The sequence below is a fragment of the Sphaeramia orbicularis genome, chromosome 12 (genome assembly GCF_902148855.1).
Source record: "Sphaeramia orbicularis chromosome 12, fSphaOr1.1, whole genome shotgun sequence".
Taxonomy (NCBI): domain Eukaryota; kingdom Metazoa; phylum Chordata; class Actinopteri; order Kurtiformes; family Apogonidae; genus Sphaeramia; species Sphaeramia orbicularis.
The window spans coordinates 11638431-11660399 of NC_043968.1; the positions used below are offsets into that span (position 1 = coordinate 11638431).

The 21969-nt window shown below is 33.4% G+C and overlaps 1 protein-coding gene across 1 annotated transcript; it reads left to right on the forward strand.

The window, feature by feature from the left end:
• Positions 1 to 8296: 8296 nt before the first annotated feature.
• On the forward strand, positions 8297 to 20187 carry ptger4b (prostaglandin E receptor 4 (subtype EP4) b). Its single transcript, XM_030151126.1, has 2 exons — positions 8297 to 9322; positions 19363 to 20187. The coding sequence occupies exons 1-2, from the start codon at positions 8540 to 8542 to the stop codon at positions 19942 to 19944; spliced, it is 1365 nt and encodes a 454-aa protein (XP_030006986.1). The 5' UTR covers positions 8297 to 8539; the 3' UTR covers positions 19945 to 20187.
• The last annotated feature ends 1782 nt before the right edge of the window (positions 20188 to 21969 follow it).

Below are 21969 nucleotides of genomic sequence, written 5' to 3' on the forward strand. Positions count from 1 at the left end.
AATCCAAGCCCAATCATAATTATTTATCAGTTGTTTTTTTTTTGGAGCGTGAACTCAACACATATTCCCATTTTTGAATCAGACTCAAATGCTATTGTCTGGGTCAACAGGAAGAAGAAAATAACGACAAAAATCAGCAAAATTCATGAAAAACTGCAATAAAGCACATGGGAATAAAGTATATGATTTGACAAAAAAAAATACCCCTTTTTTCTTTGCAAACATGAAGAGAAAGAGAAAAGAACAGACTGGTCCTGAAGACACGTTTTAGTTTCATGTTTCGTGTTTGAGGTTTATGTTACCCGTCGGTCAGAGGAAGTGATGCCTCTGAGTGGGTTTCGATACACTTTGCTGATGAACATGACACATTTGCAGCCACACATCCGACTCTAAAGCAATTTGTTTACAAGCAGTAAATAATTGTATTGAGTTGTTTGTCACTCGCTGTTTGCTCAATGAACACACAGTCAATTTCCTGAGTAGTATCCTAACAAACATTTTTAGATATTTATCTTTTGCAGTTGCGTCATGGTGAACTTTTATTCGAATGGAACAAACCAAAGACGAGGCAAATGTCAGTGAAATACAACACTGAAAATAAAACCACATATGCACAGAAGGTAATACCATGACTAGGTTTCTTTTTTTCTTTTTATTCTTTATTCCACAGGTGCACTGAGTGGCTTTAGTGTGGCAGGTTTTGCAGATATCTTGAATTGACTCAGTGGAATGTTTTCAGGATGCGAAGGAACGATAAGATCGACCGTTACCACAAGTGTAAACTACCTTGAGATGACGCATTTCTGAGTTTCCATTGCCTCTGACCACCATGTGCTTCAAGAATTAAAAAAACAAAACAAAAAAAACAAATAGAAAAGATCCTAGATTAACGTATGTACATGTCTGTGTGATTGTCTGTTCCGCGGATGTTGACTTTGCATGCACTTGCACTTTGAAATCTGATCATATTGTTGACCTCATAGCATAATCGCTTCAGTCATGTGTTTGATATGTGATGACAAGTGTAAAACAGTAATTCAAGCTGCATTTAAATGCATCCATTTACATCAAATATGTCAATGAATCTATGAATAAAACAAAGTCTCATTTTGAGTATAACTGTGCTGTTTATCTTTATCATAGCATTACAGTTTTCTTTTTTTCTTTCAAAGGTCTTTTTTTTATTCATAACAGAACATGAATAAGACATTCACTTTACAGGAAGGAGATTTTTGATTTTCTAAACAACATCCACCCATGACATAACCCTAAAAAATATTAACAACCATGTTTAAACAGCATTAAGTGCAGTATAAAAGAACAATATTAAAAAAAAAAGACAATTAAAAAAAAGAGCAAGGGAAAAGAAAATAATATATTTTTAAAAAATAATAAGTAATACATTAACCCTCCGGTATCCTGTCCAGCAAGGCCCTTACTAAGCACCAAGTGTGCCGTTTTGGCACACTTGTAGAATAATGTCAAAAAATTTTTCATACAGTTTGTTTTTAATTCTTTTACACTTTTTTCTATTTCATCAACTTTAGCCGTAAATAAAAATACCAAATACTCAATAATTGTCACATTTTTTATCCCTTTAAATACCATGTTTGTAATGTAAACAAACCATTTTTTGGATGCAAAAACACAAAAAATACATTTTTTTCAATATACTACATAAAAAGTGGATCACATATTATTTGATTTTTGCAGCCTGGCATATGTCAGTGATTAACTCCAACACTGGTTAATTTGCATTATTATTTTTGGCGCTAGGTCAAATGTTCAAAAATACTAGCATCTGTCACCAAATGTCAAAAAAAATTTCATACAGTTTGTTTTTAATTCTTTTACACTTGTTTCTATTTCATCAACTTGAGCCGTAAATAAAAATAACAAATACTCAATAATTGTCATATTTTTTAACCCTTTAAATGCTGTGTTTTTAATGTAAACAAACCATTTTTTTAAAATGCAAAAAACAGAATTTTTTTTTTTTTTTCCAATATACTACATAAAAAGTGGATTACATCTTATTTGATTTTTTTCATCCTGGCATATGTCAATGATTAACTCCAACATTGGTTAATTTGCATAATTATTTTTGGCGCTAGGTCAAATGTTCAAAAATACTAGCATCTGTCACCACGTGTGCCAAAATCTATAAATCAAAAACCTATAAATCAAACTATTAAATATTATATATGGATTTATTTTTCTGCTCTAATTTGATTTTATTTTTGTAAATCAAGGACAGCCCTAATCATACAGATCAAATAATCATTCATTTTAGATTTTTTTTAACCCTTTAATGATCTCTTTACATCATGATGTCACTACATTTTTTGATGCAGAAAACATAAAATATGTTTTGTTTTTTCGAAATACTACATAAAAATTGGATTACATATTATTTGATTTTTGCAGCCTGGCATATGTCAATGATTAACAGCAACATTAACAACGTTAATCAATTAATTTAGACTCTCACCTCTCAAATGAAGCCCAGATATCAGTGAAAGCAGGATTTATGCCTTAATGGCTTTGGGATCAAAAACAGTGGTTATAATGGAAGAAATAGTGTGTTTTATTCACACTAGGGGGACAGATGCTAGTTTTGTAATTTTCTTTTGTTTACAATGTGCACATTTTAGTTGGTGGCCAGAATTTTAAAGATCATGCAAATATGAACAATTTTTGAATTCTAACCTTATTTAAATTGTGAAAAATAATATCAAGTTTTTGAACACGAAGTGCAAAATGTGCCTAAAAAGCGCACCTGGATACCGGAGGGTTAAAATTCATTTATTTAAAAAAAAAAAAAATCGAAAATCAAACCAAAATTTATTTATATCGCACTTTACAACAACGTAAAGAAGCCCAAAGTGCTTTACATCTTAAAGCATGATTAAATTATAAGATAAAAACCAGGTTAATCAAGTGCCATAAATATGCATAAAGCAGTAGGACACAACACACAGTGATAAAAGAGAGCACAGATTCAAACCTAACAGTGTCCCAGTGCTAAGGGTTCAAAGCCAGTCTAAACAGGTGAGTCTTTAACCTGGACTTGAACAGGGACAGGTCAGTGAGTCAGGAGGCAACGAGTTCCACAGTTTTGGTTCAACAACAGCAAACGAACCATCAGCCCATTGTTTATATCTGGACCTGGGGACATCCAAAATCATCTGAGAGGACGATCGGAGGGCTCTGGTGGGGCGGTGGACTGTTCAAATCTCAGATAAATAGGGAGGAGCTAGACCATTTCAAGCAGGGCTGTCAAACTCATTTTAGTTCAGGGGCCACATTCAGCTAAATTTGATCTGCAGTGGGCTGAACCAGTAAAAAAAACATAACATAATAATATATAAATAATGACAACTCCAATTTTTTGTCTTTGTTTTAGGGTAAAGAAAAAAAACATTAAATTATGAAAATACTTTTATAAACTATCCAAACAAAAAAGATGTGAATAACCTGAAAAAAATGAAATTTCTAGAGAAAAATAAGTGCAATTTTAACAATATTCTGCCTCAACTTATCATTTCTACATGCGCATTATGGATCAGATCTACAAAGACACTAAACACTGAGGAACAGGAAGAAAAGAGTTCAAATTGTGCTTAATTTTCTTTAGACATTTCAGGTTGTTCATATTTGTTCGAGTTATTCACATTTTATTGTTACAGGATACTTTGTAAATGTAAATATTTTCATAATTTAATGTTATTTTTTGCACTAAAACAAAGAAACAAATGTGAAGTTGTTAATTCAAGTTTTTTTTTTGCTTAATTCAAGATTTTTTGCTAAATTTAAGATTTTGTTTTTTTACTTACCGTATTTTTCGGACTATAAGTCGCTCCGGAGTATAAGTTGCACCAGCCAAAAAATGCATAATAAAGAAGAAAAAAACATATATAAGTCGCACTGGAATATAAGTCGCATTTTGCATCCTTGCTCTGATAGAGAGGCGGTTGCGTTGCATGAAGCGGTAACACCAAGAAGGTCCTATCGCGAAATCATTTATATTCATCTCTTTGGCAACTACCTGGGCGTGGAGACACAACTGCACTGTTGACAAGCCTCTCCCGGCAGCACGTTGTTCAAGCACCTATGTGCGAACTCGTTCCTCTAGTTGTGGCCACCTAGCTTTTAGCCCGCAATTAGCTTTTTTTGTTTTCTTCATTGCAGTCAGAGTAACCTCCGCTTTTCGCCAGTCCCTCACAAGTTTCTCGCTCACTCCAAACTTTCTGTCTGCTACTCGATTACCGTTTTCGGCTGCATATTTCACTACCTGCAGCTTGTAATCTGCAGAATATGATTTTCTTTTTGATGGCATTTTTTTCAGCCCTTCTCAGTTGTCTTTATAAGTTATCGGTAATGATGAAATTTTAAATTTTCAGTGGTACAGATGTAGCAGGTACAGGTACACAAGCGCCCTCTTGTGGCTGTCAGTGTGAAAATAACGAACATGTGAAATTATATAATAATGTGTTAATAATTTTACATATAAGTCGCTCCGGAGTATAAGTTGCACCCCCGGCCAAACAATGAAAAAAAGTGCGACTTATAGTCCAGAAAATACGATAATTGAATTTTTTTTTTTTTTTTGCTTAATTCAACATTTTTTCCTTAATTCAAGCTTTTTTTTTTTTTTTTGCTTAATTCAATTCAACACTGTGGAATTTTTGACTTTGCAAAAACATCCCAAGGGCCGGACTAGACCCTTTGGCGGGCCGCATTTGGCCCCCGGGCCGCATGTTTGACACCCCTGATTTAAAGCTTTAAAAACAAACATTAAAATTTTAAAATCAATACGATGGCGGACTGGGAGCCAGTGGAGAGAAGAGGGGATGGGGCTGATGTGGTTGAATCTGGAGGAGTTGGTCAAGACAAAAAAAAAAAAAAAAAAAAAAAAAAAAAGGGGGGGGGGGCTACTCAGAGATTATTGTTGTGGGTTTCTCATCAAATACCAAGAAGGGGCACCATATTTTGTAAAATAACATTAGAGTTTTAATATGAATACAGTAACATTTGAGCTGCATTTTAGCATCGACTGGTTGAAAAGGAGTGTTTTGATTCTTCATGTACCACTGCAGCATTTTAACTGCAGTATATCAGTGCATCATGTTTATATATCAGTAGCCACGTAGCATTTTGGCCAGATTTGGATATGTGTATAAAATTAATGATGGGTCAGTGAACGCAGAGGCTTAACGGACACAAAATACATGTGAAACACAGTCACTCACACTCATAAAGAAACGTAACATTATTCTGACTAAAATGCTGGTTTTGACGTGTCTATATTACACGTTGAGTTAAAATAAACATCGACACGGTCTAATTATATTGTATGACATTACTACTTGAATCTTATTTTAATTTTGTGGTCTAATAATGTGTTTGTTTCACTTTATTGAGTGGATGGATGTCAGTTTACTCCTGTTTCCGCCCTCATGTCCTCTTTGGCACCTTCTAATATTAATATTGTGTTTAATTTGTATCGTTTACAATCAGGACCAAGTGAAAACACAACCTTCCTGTAACTTCACAATTTGATACTATGAACAAATGCTTGAAGTTACTGGAAATATGTTTTTACCAATAATGCATTGCAATATACAGTAACATCTTGTAAATTGTTAGAACAAGAAGCTACTGTAATTTTTTATTGCAGAAATTACAGAAATTTGTTACAGTGTATAGGAGCTATTTGTCCATTTAGTTTTTTTGTTCAAAGTTAATTCACTTTTTTGTTTATGTATGTATGTATTTTTTTTTTTTTTTTTTTTTTTTTACGAATTGTTTATTTTTGATTGTTTACCTTTTTGTTTGTTTATCCTCCTGAGACCCAGGAAATGTCAGCAAAGTACAAGCTTTTTTTTTTTTTTTTTTTTTTTTAATTAAATAAGTGCCTATATTGGAAACATCTTGATGCAACAGTTTTTTTTAGATGCAGTTTTTAAAAATTTTTATGTCCTTTGTGGTGGACGGTTTTCTTTTCTTTTTTTTAAATTTTTTTTATTTGTATAAAGTTGTGAAACTCTTGTCCACAAATGTGGACAGAAAACCCATAGATGAGTCTGAGGAGGTGAATAGTTAGGATATATTTTTTGACTTTCATGGTTATTACTTTCATTCTTTAATATTTAGCACCTTTTGTTTTTCTTTTTGGTTTAGACCGTGGGTACGCAGACATAAATAGGCAGCACCAAGGAAGACCAGCATGCAACTGGGTGGGCCTGTGGTTTTTTGCCAGTCAGTCAGTCCATCAGCCAGGATGACAGGATGAGCAGAAGAGGCAGCAAATAGGCATTAATAGTTGTTTGCATGCAAAACCTGAGAATAAAACACCAGAAATACATCTGTGGTATGGACATTTTGTTTTTGACTGTGAAAACCACAAACCCATGGTGGTTATTAGTTATGTTAACCCATAAACACCCACCATCAACCTAAACCTAAACCATCTACTGACCTAAACTGTTTAACACCTGTTGATCCATTAATCTTACCAACACACGTAAATAATTGGTGTAAAATACAGTTTGTCAACTTTTTATGGTCATCAGATATGACCCATGTGAATGTTCAGAGGCTCCGTAGTGAACAGGGAAACACCGTCATCTTCTACAACATTGATTCACCAGTAAAACCCACAGAGTTTAATAAATGACAGTGGATGGACACATTTGTTTTGATGTTCAGTTAATGATCTATTTGACTGAAAAAGTCACTTTTTCTTCAGTTTTCACTGTTTTTGATTTAATAACCTTTGAATTTACTGTGAACTTTAATGAACATCTAAATAATCAGTAAATTAAATATAGGAAAATACATGATTTACACAGAAAAAAAACTCAAAATAAAGAGAATAATATTGCAATAAATGGTGAGAAATGTTAAATACTGTAGAGAGAAAACTTAATTTGGGAACTACAAAGGTAATACAAAGGTTTTTCATATCTTATATATAGTTTTTTTTCTCCATGAAGTGAGTAATAACTAGTATTGAAATATGTTAAAATGTGAGAAAACATTAGATTAGCAGCATCAAAAATGTTTTCATATCATTTTCTGATATTGGGTGTTAAATACATGTTTCTTTGCTTCAAAAATTAAATCCATGGTGTAGCTGAGTGGACAGTTTTGTAACTCCATGAAAAAAAAGTCAATCTCATGGTTTTTTTCATGCCTAAGGAGGAAAAAAACACTTAAGAAAAAATCTTGACTAAGGTTTTCATAATTCATGCATGAAAGGGTTAAAGATTCACACACCTTGTTGCGCACAAATCCAACGCGTTAATTCACCACAAGGCGTTAACTGGCACGAGCACAAGTGATAACCACAATACATGTAGACCAGGAGTGTCAAACTCATTTTAGTTCAGTTCCATATTCAGCTAAATTTGATCTGCAGTGGGCCGAACCAGAAAAATAATAACATAATAACCTATAAATAATGACAACTCCAAATTTTTGTCTTTGTTTTAGTGTAAAAAAAACATTAAATTATGAAAATACTTACTTTTATAAACTATCCAAAAAAAAAAAAAAGAAAAAACTGAAAAAACTGAAATTCAAATTAAAAAAAGTAAGAAAATTTAGTGCAATTTTAACAATATTATGCCTCAACTTATCATTTGTCCATGTGCATTATAGATCAGATCTACAAAGACACTAAACACTGAGGAACAGGCAGAAAAATTGTTAAAATTGTGCTGAATTTTCTTTGGACATTTCAGGTTGGTCATATTTGTTCAGGTTATTCACATTTTATTGTTTCAGGATAGTTTGTAAATGTAAATATTTTCATAATTTAATGTTATTTTTTTGCACTAAAACAGAAAAAAATTAACTTGTCAATTCTAAATTTGTCTTTTCTTTTTTTTTTTTTTTTTTTTTTTTTTTTTTTTGGCTTAATCCAAGATTTTTTTTTTTATCCAATTGAAGTTTTTTTTTTTTTTTTTTTTTCTTAATTCAAGATTTTTATTTTTATTTATTTATTTATTTTTATTTTTATTTTTATTTTTATTTTTATTTTTATTTTTTTTTAACTTCATTGAAGATTTTTTTGGCTTCAAGAGGAGGTGTGTGAATCCTTAATAATGCCGGACTTAACCTGTTCTACCCTGGTGGTGTTATTGTCTGCCGCACATTACGCACGGCTGCACATGAACTGCGCGTAAATGTGAGGCATCTGACTGGTTCAATTCAACGCAGAGGAGGAGCTGCGTTCAGGGTCCAAGCACAAAAAAAGAAACTCCCCTGTCAGTTCAAAGTGTGACAGCAACGTGAAAACAACCCCAAAGCAACTTTTCCTTTATTGTTTTTTTTTTTAATTCATTGTGATTTGATATCAGAACTAGACGGGAATGCGGAGCTCTAATTCTGTGCGTAAAAGACCAAGTTGGAAACTAATGGATGTGCGTTTTTGCTGAATAACCCGGAGAATGTCAAAGAAATACGAGCGCATCTGGAGTGAGAGGAGCGTCTTTAGTTCTGGAGTCCAAAGAGTGAAAGGAGACCCTGAAGTATGAACAACACCACGGTAACGCAGGGCAGGTTTCAGCCCCCCACCATTCCATCCATTATGTTCATTTTTGGGGTGGTGGGTAATGTCATCGCCATCGTGGTTCTCCGAATATCACGCAAAGAACAAAAGGAGACCACTTTCTACACGCTGGTGTGTGGTCTGGCAGTCATGGACCTCCTGGGTACCACCCTGGCCAGTCCCGTCACCATCGCCACCTACATGAAGGGTTCCTGGCCTGGGGGGGAGCCGCTGTGCCAGTACTCCGGCTTCATCCTGCTCTTCTTCTTTTTGGCTCAACTGAGTATTTTATTCGCAATGTCAGTGGAAAGATACTTGGCAATAAACCACGCGTATTTCTACAACGAATACGTCAACCAAAAACTGGCTGCGCTCATCCTTCTGGCCATCTGCGTCGTTAATGTCTTCTTTTGCGCACTGCCCAGTATGGGACTGGGACAGGTGACGCTCCAAAAACCGGAGACGTGGTGTTTCATCGACTGGAAGAATAAAAGCACAACGGTCATGACTTATAATCTGATATACGCAGGTGTTAACTCGGTCATCGTTCTGGCCACTGTCATTTGTAACGTCATGGTGTGCGGTGCGCTCATCCTCATGCACAAGCGCTATATCCGGCGCACTTCTCTGGGAACGGACCAGAGGCGCATAGCGGAGCTCCGGCGCAGACGAAGTTTTGGAAGATTAGCAGGAGCAGAAATACAGATGGTTATCCTGCTTATAGCGACCTCCGTAGTAATCCTCATCTGCTCAATACCGTTACTGGTGAGTATTGACACATTAACCCTTTCATGCACGAATTATGAGAACCTTAATCCAATTTTTTTTCCTTGAGTGTTTTTATTCCTCAAAAACAATGCGATTGAAAATTTTCTTCTGGAAAAAAAACCCGGATAATTTAAAAAATGTAAAAGATATATTATAAAAAAAAACAAAAAAACAAAAAAACAAAACAAAATAATAATAATAATAATAATAATAATAATAATAATAATAATAATAATAATAACACTGGGTTACAAAAAAAATATTTTTTGCAAGTTGTCGAGGTTTTTTCAACTGAATTAGGACCATTTTGCACCGCTAAATCCAAAAATGACATCTGTTTTTCTCACTCAGGTCAGGTTTTTTGGCTAATTTGATTTTGAAAAATTTGATCTTCTCACAAAATTGATTACATTTTTGTGACTTTATCAGTTGATTTTTTTTATATAGTTCTCACCCAAAATAGGTTTTAAGAGAAAAAAAAAAAAAATTCTAACAGGATGCATTTATTTAGTGTTACAAACTGTAGCAGAATACGTCAGGCTTATTTTTGCAAGATCTCAGACGAAGTTTTGGAAGATTAGCAGGAGCAGAAATACAGATGGTTATCCTGCTTATAGCGACCTCTGTAGTAATCCTCATCTGCTCAATACCGTTACTGGTGAGTATTGACACATTAACCCTTTCATGCACGAATTATGAGAACCTTAATCCAATTTTTTTTCCTTGAGTGTTTTTATTCCTCAAAAACAATGCGATTGAAAATTTTCTTCTGGAAAAAAAACCCGGATAATTTAAAAAATGTAAAAGATATATTATAAAAAAAAAAAAAAACAAAAAAACAAAACAAAATAATAATAATAATAATAATAATAATAATAATAATAATAATAATAATAACACTGGGTTACAAAAAAATATTTTTTGCAAGTTGTCTAGGTTTTTTCAACTGAATTAGGACCATTTTGCACCGCTAAATCCAAAAATGACATCTGTTTTTCTCACTCAGGTCAGGTTTTTTGGCTAATTTGATTTTGAAACATTTGATCTTCTCACAAAATTGATTACATTTTTGTGACTTTATCAGTTGATTTTTTATATAGTTCTCACCCAAAATAGGTTTTAAGAGAAAAAAAAAACAAAAAAAACATTCTAACAGGATGCATTTATTTAGTGTTACAAACTGTAGCAGAATACGTCAGGCTTATTTTTGCAAGATCTCAGACGAAGTTTTGGAAGATTAGCAGGAGCAGAAATACAGATGGTTATCCTGCTTATAGCGACCTCTGTAGTAATCCTCATCTGCTCAATACCGTTACTGGTGAGTATTGACACATTAACCCTTTCATGCACGAATTATGAGAATCTTAATCCAATTTTTTTTCCTTGAGTGTTTTTATTCCTCAAAAACAATGCGATTGAAAATTTTCTTCTGGAAAAAAAACCCGGATAATTTAAAAAATGTAAAAGATATATTATAAAAAAAAACAAACAAAAAAAAACAAAAAAAAAAAACAAAAAAAAAAATAATAATAATAACACTGGGTTACAAAAAAAATATTTTTTGCAAGTTGTCTAGGTTTTTTCAACTGAATTAGGACCATTTTGCACCGCTAAATCCAAACATGACATCTGTTTTTCTCACTCAGGTCAGGTTTTTTGGCTAATTTGATTTTGAAAAATTTGATCTTCTCACAAAATTGATTACATTTTTGTGACTTTATCAGTTGATTTTTTATATAGTTCTCACCCAAAATAGGTTTTAAGAGAAAAAAAAAAAAAAAAAAAAATTTCTAACAGGATGCATTTATTTAGTGTTACAAACTGTAGCAGAATACGTCAGGCTTATTTTTGCAAGATCTCAGACGAAGTTTTGGAAGATTAGCAGGAGCAGAAATACAGATGGTTATCCTGCTTATAGCGACCTCTGTAGTAATCCTCATCTGCTCAATACCGTTACTGGTGAGTATTGACACATTAACCCTTTCATGCACGAATTAAGAGAACCTTAATCCAATTTTATTTATTTATTTTTTTTTCCTGAGTGTTTTTATTCCTCTTCAGGCATGAAAAAAACAATGCGATTGAAAATTTTCTTCTAAAAAAAAAATAATGATAATAACATGACATCTGTTTTTCTCAATCAGGTCAGGTTTTTTTGCTAATTTGATCTTCTCCCAAAATTGATTACATTTTTGTGACTTTATCAGTTGATTTTTTATATAGTTCTCACCCAAAATAGGTTTTAAGAGAAAAAAAAATCATTTTCTAACAGGATTCCTGTTAGGTACAATGGTGTATTCACTGCAGATGTAGCAGAATACGTCAGGCTTATTTTTGCAAGATCTTCTAGTCGAAGCCATTTCATTCACCTGTAATATTAAAAAAAAACATTCATCATAAATTGGCAAAAGTAAAATCTTCAGAACTCGTTTATTGCAAGAAATATGAAAGAATTTTGTATCATATGATGTGAAAATGCCCATAAATGTAAGCAAAAATGTTAAAAAGCCAATATGTAGCATAGTTCAGAAAGTTGCCCTGATTGAGCAAAATTAATGCGATTTTTGGATTCAGCACACCAAAATGATCCTAAATCAGCTCAAAAAACTTAAACAATAAATTTGTTGATGACCAGTGTTATTACGCAGGTGTCAAACATGCGGCCCGGGGGCCAAATCGGGCCCACCAAAGGGTCCGATCCGGGCCATGGGATGAAACTGTAAAATGCCAAAAATTATCATGAAGATATTAACAATCAGTGGTGTCAAAATGATTTTCATTCAGGTTCCACATACAGACCAATTCGATTTCAAGTGAGTGAGAATGTGAAATAGTATCATAATGAGCTATAAATAATGAAAACCGCATATTTTCTTTTGGTTTTAGGGTAAAAAAGTAAAATTACAAGAAAATGTTTACATTTACAAACTATCATTTTACAACAAATGTGAATAACCTGAATAAATATGAACAACCTGAAATGTCTTAATAGAAATTATTGTAATTTTAACAATATTCTGCCTGTTACTAAATGTTTTGTGGCTCCAGTCCGGCCCGTGGGATGAATTTGTGAAATGCAAAAATTACACTGATGGTATTAACTATCAAGGATGTTACATTTATTTTAGGTCATTTCATTCTAAAGTGGGGCAGACCAGTAAAATACTACACAGTAAATTTGCCAGTGTAAAAAATGCAGTGTCAAAGTCGGAGTTCGGAGTTATTCCAACAATGGACAGAGTAAAATTTAACGAGATAACTTCCAGTGTTGGTGAAAATAACTGGAGTTAACCCTCCGGTATCCGGGTGCGCCTTTTACGCACACTTTGCACTTTATGTTAAAAGAAACTTCATATTATTTTTCACAATTTAAATAAGGTTAGAATTCAAAAGTTGTTCATTTTTGCATGATCTTTAAAATTCTGTCCACCAACTAAAATGTGCACATTGTAAACAAAAGAAAATTACCAGACTAGCATCTGTCTCCGAAGTGTGCCTAAAACGCACTATTTCTTCCATTTGATATGTATGATTAGGGCTGACCTTGATTTACAAAAATAAAATCAAATTAGAGCAGAAAAATAAATCAATATTTAATATTTAATAGTTGGATTTATAGGTGTGCATTTTACGCACACTTGGTGACAGATGCTAGTATTTTTGAACATTTGACCTAGTGCCAAAAATAATAATGCAAATTAACCAGTGTTGGAGTTAATCATTGACATATGCCAGGATGAAAAAAATCAAATAGTGTGTGATCCACTTTTTATGTAGTATATTGAAAAAAAAAAAAAGTTTTTTTTCTGTTTGTTGCATAAAAAAAATGGTTTGTTTACATTACAAACACAGCATTTAAAGGGTTAAAAAATGTGACAATTATTGAGTATTTGGTATTTTTATTTACGGCTCAGTTGATGAAATAGAAACAAGTGTAAAAGAATTAAAAACAAATTGTATGAAATTTTTTTTGACATTATTCCACAAGTGTGCCAAAAAGGCGCACTTGGTGCTTAGTCAGGACTTAGCTGGACGGAATACCGGAGGGTTAAAAGAGGTTTTACACAGTCAGTGTCATATATTCAGTGTTAAAATAAATTGACTCTCAAATTTAATTCAACACCAATAAGAGCAAGATGCCTTTCAGTGTTAAAAAATAATGACTCTGAAAAGCCCCGCCCACCTACCTCTGTGCTCAAACTGTGTGAGAAGTTGGACTCTGGTGTCGCCATCTTCCTTGCACTGAAAAACTGCGTTGGTAAGTTTGTGTAAATAAACTCTTGCTTTTGCTATTTCATCCACGCAGAATCTGTGTGCAAGAATAAAGTTACTTCGTCGTTGTCAGTGTTAGGTACGTGTTTTCAAATACCGAATTTCAAGTGGATAACATGATATCGGGTCGGCGGCTTTCATTTTACATGTCATTTTCTGTTTACTTTTAATTGCAATATTTCATTTTTACTTGGAATAAATTGGGAACAGAAATAATTGTAACTTTTTTTGGCCCCTGCAGACACTGAGACTATAGTACATCATATGTAACACTGTTGGGAGGCAGGTAAAAAGCAACACTCTTTGAAGTAATTTATTTATCAACATTTAGTGTGAAGTAGGTTTAACACTGGACAAGTTATTTCTTAACACTTAACTCTTCAGTGTTGAATGTCAATAACACTATGGGTGTTACTTCTCACATAGTGTAAAACTTGATTGACACTAATAAGTGTAGTGTTGTGTCAAATATTAACTCTTACTAGAGTAAAGTTGACTCTGGAAATGTAACTCTATATTCAGTGTAAATTTTACACTTTGTAGATCAGGACCATATGTTCACTGAGGTAGTGTTAAAATTAACTCTTTAAGTGTTATATAAACACTGGCGATTTTACTGTGTATCATAATAACCAATGAAAACCATTTTTTTTCCCCCTTTGTTTTAGTGTAAAAACAGTAAAATTACACAAATGTTTACATTTACAGACTAGCCAAGGTTCAAGGTTCAAGGTTCAAGGTTACTTTATTTGTACCTGTAGGTAGATTTTTTTTCAGTCTAGGTGATTGCTTTGATATTACTACAAGACATACGTTGAACGTGTTAGACAGGTACTTGATCAAGCTTACAGACAAAACAAAAAGACAGGACAAAAAGTGTTCAGTGTTCCACCATTCATCAGTATAGCAGCGTGGATAAGTAAAAGAATAAAATAAATAAATAAGATCAAATAAATAAAAACAAGATGCAATAGAACACAATAAAAACTCAGACAAGATAAAAAATAGTCTGGGATAAAGACCACGATAAGAACATAAAATTTTAAAATTTGAAGTCACAATAATGATAAATAGAGCAAAGAAATAGTATAAATAGCTAAAATAAGTTAATAAAGTGCAATGTCACTATTTTTTATTGAACTCAGTGACGGCCACAGGAACACAGCTGTTTTTATAAACGCTGTGTCCTGCACCTTGGGACTAAAAACCTCCGTCCAGAGGAAAGGAGCTGGAATTCACCTGGTAAAGGATGGGAGTCATTATTAAGAACTGATGAAACCATCCTCTGGACCTGTTTAGTGGACAGGGAGGCGGGACAAGACTGAGACTCACCAATCAGGCGACTGGACCATCTGACTATTTGATTCAATGAGTTTCTCTCTGCAACTGAGGTCTGACCGAACCACGCCACCAGGCAAAAAGATAAAACAGACTCAATAAAGGAACGATAAAACAAAGTTAAAATGGTTTGGTCAAAAAAAAATTTACAAAAAATGTGAATAACCTGAACAAAAACGTCTGAACTCTGTGGATTTTAACAATATTCCGCCTGTTATTAAATGTTTTGTTTATTTGTAGATCCACTGTCATCTGTAAGTTGTGATGCACATGTATAAATGATAAAACTGAGGCGTAATATATTAAAACTGCAAATATTTTTCTTAAGAACTTTCAGGTTGTTCATATTTGTTCATGTTATGTTCAAGTACAGTTCGTAGATGTAAACATTTTCTTTAAGGAATTTGACTTTTTTTCACTGAAAAACATAGAGAAAACATTGGAGTTGACATTATTTATCAGTTGTTATCCTATTATTTATATTATTTGACTGGTCCAGCCCGCTTTAGATTAGATTAGACTGCATCTGGCCCCTGAACTAAAATGAGTTGGACCCCCCTGGATTATTATATAATGGAGGAGGGTTTCCAATACGCATGATCATCCAAAGTCCAAATTAACCCTTTGATGCATGAATTATGAGAACCTTATTCAAGATTTTTTTTTTTCCCCTGAGTGTTTTTATTCCTCGTTATGCATGAAAAAAAACACAAATAATTGAATTTTTTTTTTAATGAACCTATTTTTTATGGAGTTACAAAAATGTCCACTCAGCTGGACATAATGTGTTTAATTTTTGAAGCAAAGAAACATGTATTTAAAATGCAATAGCAAAAAATTCAGATGCAAAAAAATCAGATGCAAAAAAAATCAAAAGCAAAAAAATCAGATGCAAACAATTCAAAAGCAAAAAATTCAGATGCAAAAAATTCAAAAGCAAAAAAATCAGATGCAAAAAATTCAAAAGCAAAAAATTCAGATGCAAAAAAATCAGATGCAAAAAATTCAAAAGCAAAAAATTCAGATGCAAAAAAATCAGATGCAAAAAATTCAAAAGCAAAAAAATCAGATGCAAAAAATTCAAAAGCAAAAAATTCAGATCACACATCCGCGCTGACCGTCTTCCTGCATCAGTGTCACATGACCAACCTAACCTAATTCGATTGGCTGCCTGTCGGTTTGACTTGAGATAGAATCGATTGCTTATCCTTGGTGTCCCGGATGTGTGATCTGAATTTTTTGTCTCTGAATTCAACTATGTTCATAAATTTAGAATTAAAAAAATTAAATGCCAAAAATTCAGATGCAAAAAATTCAAATATGTAAAAGAAAACTGATTTTTGAGTGTATTTCACGAAACAGTAGTTTTGAGTAGAACAGAACTGTCTTTTCATGGTCTTCATTTATGACCCATTTGGACGTTCAGAGGCTCCATAGTAAACGTGGAAACACCATCATCTTCTACAACATTGATTCGCCAGTAAAACCAGTGGAGTTTAATAAATGACAGTGGATGGAGACACTTGGTTCATGTTCAGTTAATGAGAGATTTGCTGAAAAAGTCACTTTTTCTTCAGTTTTATCTGTTTTTGATATAATAACTCAGCTTTAATCCGAGCTTTTATGAACATCTACATTCAAGTACATGAATAGTACATTAATTAAAGGGAAAATTAATGATTTTCACTGAAAACATGCAAAACACAGAGGATAATGTGATAAGAAATGGTGATAAATCACTTAAAAAAGGTTAAATCTAGAGAGAAATTCCTTTGAGTACTGTCACAAAAGTAGCACTGGGTCTTCATGGGTTAAAAAAGTAATGATTGAAATGGAAACAGAATCAAAACAAACAAGGAATAATGTCCATCTTTCACTTGAAAGTAAATGATTGACACAAACCTGCAGGGTAAATAGTGGTGTGAGTTGTGTTTGTGTGCACAGCCTACATCCTCTATTTTCATCATTTTGTAACTGAACTTTGTGTTCCAGATGTACAGTAGATAACTGAGGTAGAGAGACTCACCGAGACACAAGTAAAATACTTGATTTAACCAGTTACTACAACCCCATTTTATTACACTGGATTACAAAAGAAAGTTTTTTGCAAGTTGTCTAGGTTTTTTCATAATAATAGCATTAGAATATGTTAAAATGTGAGACGACATCAGATTAGCAGCATTAAACATGTTTTTATTTCATTGTTTTCATATCCCTCTGTGATATTGGGTTTTAAACACATTTCTTTACTTCAACAATTAAATGCATGGATATTTTTGTAACTCCACAGAAAAAAAACTCGATCGCATTGTTTTTTTCATGCGTAAGGAGGAATAAAAACACTGAAGAAAAAAATCTTGACTAAGGTTCTCACAATTAATGCATGAAAGGGTTAAACAAAAAGTTGGGTTTTTTTTTTGTTTTGCATTTTATCTCCATGAAGTGAGTAATAACTAGTATTAGAGTGTGTTAAAATGTGAGAAAACATCAGATTAGCTGCATTAAACATGTTTTTATTTCATAGTTTTCACACAGTATATCAGTATATACATGTTTTTTTGTTTCTAATATTAAACACATGGTGTCCAGGTGAGTGGACATTTTTGTAACTCCATGAAAAATAGGTTCATAAAAAAATTCAATCGCATTGTTTTGGTTTTTTTTTTGTTTGTTTGTTTTGTTGTTTTTTTTGGGGGGTGGGGGGTCCATGCCTTAAGACAGGGGTGTCAAACTCATTTTAGTTCAGGGGCCACATTCAGCCTAATATGAAATAAAGTGGGCTGGACCAGTAAAATAATGTAAATAATGGGATAAGAACTTATAAATATTATCAACTCCAAAGTTTTCTCTATGTTTTTGAGTGAAAAAAGTCAAATTCCGTGATGAAAATGTTTAAATCTACAAACCGTACTTGAACATAACATAAACAAATATGAACAACCTTAAAATTCTTAAGAAAAATACGTATAATTTTAACAATATTACACCTCAGTTTATCATTTATACATGTGCATCACAACTTACAGATCATAGTGGATCTACAAATACACAAAACATTTGATAATAGGCAGAATATTATTAAAATACTACATACTTCTCTACAGACATTTCAGGTTGTTCATATTTTTTGTGAAAGGCTAGTCTGTAAATGTAAACATTTTTGTGTAATTTTACTTTTTTGACACTAAAAAAAAAAAAAGAAAAATTAGCTTCTTTTCATTATTTATAGGTTATTATGATAGTATTTTACTGGTCTGACCCACTTTAGATTGAACATCCTTGACTGATAACACTGGGTTACAAAAAACTGTTTTTTGCAGGTTGTCTAGGTTTTTTCAACTGAATTCGGACCATTTTGCACCGCTAAATCCAAAAATGACATCTGTTTTTCTCAATCAGGTCAGGTTTTTTTGCTAATTTGATTTTGAAAAATTTGATCTTCTCACAAAATATAATAATTAATACCAAAATAAGATTGGTAAGCACACTTTATGAAACTTGTGACTTGATTCCTGTTAGGTACAATGGTGTATTCACCGCAGATGTAGCAGAATACGTCAGGCTTATTTTTGCAAGATCTTCTAGTCGAAGCCATTTCATTCACCTGTAATATTAAAAAAAACATTCATCATAAATTGGTAAAAGTAAAATCTTCAGAACTCGTTTATTGCAAGAAATATGAACGAATTTTGTATCATATGATGTGAAAATGCCCATAAATGTAAGCAAAAATGTTAAAAAGCCAATATGTAGCATAGTTCAGAAAGTTGACCTGATTGAGCAAAATTAATGTGATTTTTGGATTCAGCACACCAAAATGATCCTAAATCAGCTCAAAAAACTTCAACAATAAATTTGTTGTTGACCAGTGTAATAGGCAGAATATTATTAAAATACTACATACTTCTCTACAGACATTTCAGGTTATTCATATTTTTTGTGAAAGGCTAGTCTGTAAATGTAAACATTTTTGTGTAATTTGACTTTTTTGACACTAAAAAAAAAAAGAAAAATTAGCTTCTTTTCATTATTTATAGGTTATTATGATAGCATTTTACTGGTCTGAACCACTTTAGATTGAACATCCTTGATTGCTAATATCTTCAGTGTAATTTTTACATTTCACAAATTTATCCCAAGGGCCAGATTGGACCCTTTGGCGGACCAGATTTGGCCTCCGGGCTGCATGTTTGACACTTGTACCCTAAGAGGAATGAAAATCACTCAGGAAAAAAAGTCTTGATTAAGTTTCTCATAATTCATGCATGAAAGGGTTAAAGCAAAAAAAAAAAAAAAAAAGTCTCTGTTTTGAATGTCTGGGGTCACCAGAAGTTTGTGATGTTAAAATGGGGTCATGAGCCAGAAAAGGTTGGAAACCACTGTTGTAATGATTAAAAAATATCCTCCATCGTGTTGTTTTGTCTCAGTGGAGGATCTTCGTGAACCAGCTGTACAGTAACCAGACGGAAGAGTCGTCAGGGCTGAATAAAGACTTGCTGGCGATCCGCATGGCCTCCATCAACCCCATCTTAGACCCTTGGATCTACATCCTGCTCAGAAAGACTGTGGTCCTCAAACTGATGGAGAAAATCAAGTGTCTGTTCTGTAAAATGGGCGGCCGGGGGCGAAGGGGAGGAGGACATTTCCGCTGCGTGGACGGCCACCTGTCCTCCTCCATCGTGTCTCGGGATTCGCCGTCTCTGGTGTCACGTGAGCTGCAGGAAATGGTGACCACGTCGCAGACTTACCTGTACCCGTCTGAGGAACACAGAGGGAGGCTGGGCTCATTACGACTGGAGTCCAAGGGAGGCTCCGGTCCGACAGCTGTGGAGACTTTACAGAGGCTCCGGGAGGTCAACCAGGGGCCTCACAGGGGTCTAAAACAGACTGATATGGAGGACTCGTTTCCAGGAAGGACGCTGAAAGAACTGCCGGTGTGTCCTAAGGATCCGGCTCTACATGTGACCTTCACAGACGAGACCGCAAACACACAAGAGAAATGCATTTAGTGGACGCCGTTCAACACTGTATGTGGACAGAAGAGCAAAACAGACCAAAGCACTGCGATGGCATGACTTCAACATGTCTGAGGACTGAAGAGTTTGGACATATGTGACATCCAGGACCAGGAATTAACCCATAAAGACCCAAACATCCACTGATCTAAACTGTTTCATACCTGTTGATCTATTAATCCCATCAATACGTGTAAATAATTGGTATAAAATACAGTTTGTCATCTTTTTATGGTCATCAGATATGAGCCATTTGGACGTTCTGAGGCTCCGTAGTTACCATGGAAACACTGTTACCAGTAAAACCCATTGAGTTTGAGCAATGATATGGATGGAGACACTTGGTTGAAGTTCAGTTAATGATAGACTTTATTGCAAAAGTCATTTTTTTCTGCAGTTTTCTCTGTTTTTGATATAATAACCTTCAAATTTAATCATAGCTTTTATGAACATCTACATGGTCAGGACTTTAAATATAGGAAAATACCTGATTTTCACTTAAAAATGCAAAATACAGAGTAAAATAGAACAAATGGTGAAAAACATCTATTGATCTAAACTGTTTAATCCCTGTTGATCCACTAATCCTATCAATACGTGTAAATAATTGGTGTAAAATACAGTTTGTCATCTTTTCATGGTTATCAGATAGGACCCATTTGGACATTCGGAGGCTGCATAGTTACCGTGGAAACACCGCCACTAGTTAAACCCATGGAGTTTGATCAATGATATGGATGGAGACACTTGGTTGAAGTTCAGTTAATGATAGATTTTACTGCAAAAGTCACTTTTTCTGCAGTTTTCTCTGTTTTTGATATAATACCCTCGAATTTAATCATAGCTTTTATGAACATCTACATGGTCAGGACTTTAAATATAGGAAAATACCTGATTTTCACTTAAAAATGCAAAATACAGAGTAAAATAATAGAACAAATGGTGAAAAACATCTACTGATCTAAACTGTTTAATCCCTGTCGATCCACTAATCCTATCAATACGTGTAAATAATTGGTGTAAAATACAGTTTGTCATCTTTTCATGGTCATCAGATAGGACCCATTTGGATGTTCAGAGGCTGCATAGTTACCATAGAAACACTGTTACCAGTAAAACCCACTGAGTTTGATCAATGATATAGATGGAGACAATTGGTTTAAGTTCAGTTAATGATAGATTTTATTGCAAAAGTCACTTTTTCTGCAGTTCTCTCTGTTTTTGATATAATACCCTTGAATTTAATCATAGCTTTTATGAACATCTACATGGTCAGGACTTTAAATATAGGAAAATACCTGATTTTCACTTAAAAATGCAAAATACAGAGCATAATAGTTGAACAAATGGTGAAAAACATCTACTGATCTAAACTGTTTAATCCCTGTTGATTCATTAATCTCATCAATACATGTAAATAATTGGTATAAAATACAGTTTGTCATCTTTTCATGGTCATCAGATAGGACCCATTTGGACGTTCAGAGGCTCCATAGTTACCATAGAAACACCGTCACCAATAAAATCCATGGAGTTTGATCAATGACATGAATGGAGACACTTGGTTTAAGTTCAGTTAATGATAGATTTTACTGAAAAAGTCATGTTTTCTGCAGTTTTCTCTGTTTTTGATATAATAACTTTCAAATTTAATCTGAGCTTTTATGAACATTTTCATGACCAGTACTTTAAATATAGGAAAATACCTGATTTTCACTTAAAAATGCAAAATACAGAGCATAATAGTTGAACAAACTGTGATAAATAGAGGAAAATTCCTATGGGAACTGCTATAAAAGTAGTACTGGTTGGAACTGCTATAAAAGACACTTGGTTGAAGTTCAGTTAATGATAGATTTTATTGCAAAAGTCACTTTTTCTGCAGTTTTCTCTGTTTTTGATATAAAAACCTTCAAATTTAATCATAACTTTTATTAACATCTACATGGTCAGTACTTTAAATATAGGAAAATACCTGATTTTCACTTAAATATGCAAAATACAGAGTAAAATAGTAGA

Bases quoted from the DNA above. Each gene is read 5' to 3' on its own strand.
- ptger4b (XM_030151126.1), top strand. From the start codon at position 8,540: ATGAACAACACCACGGTAACGCAGGGCAGGTTTCAGCCCCCCACCATT. The intron at 9,323-19,362 runs GTGAGTATTGAC...GTTTTGTCTCAG, and splicing joins TCTGCTCAATACCGTTACTG to TGGAGGATCTTCGTGAACCA.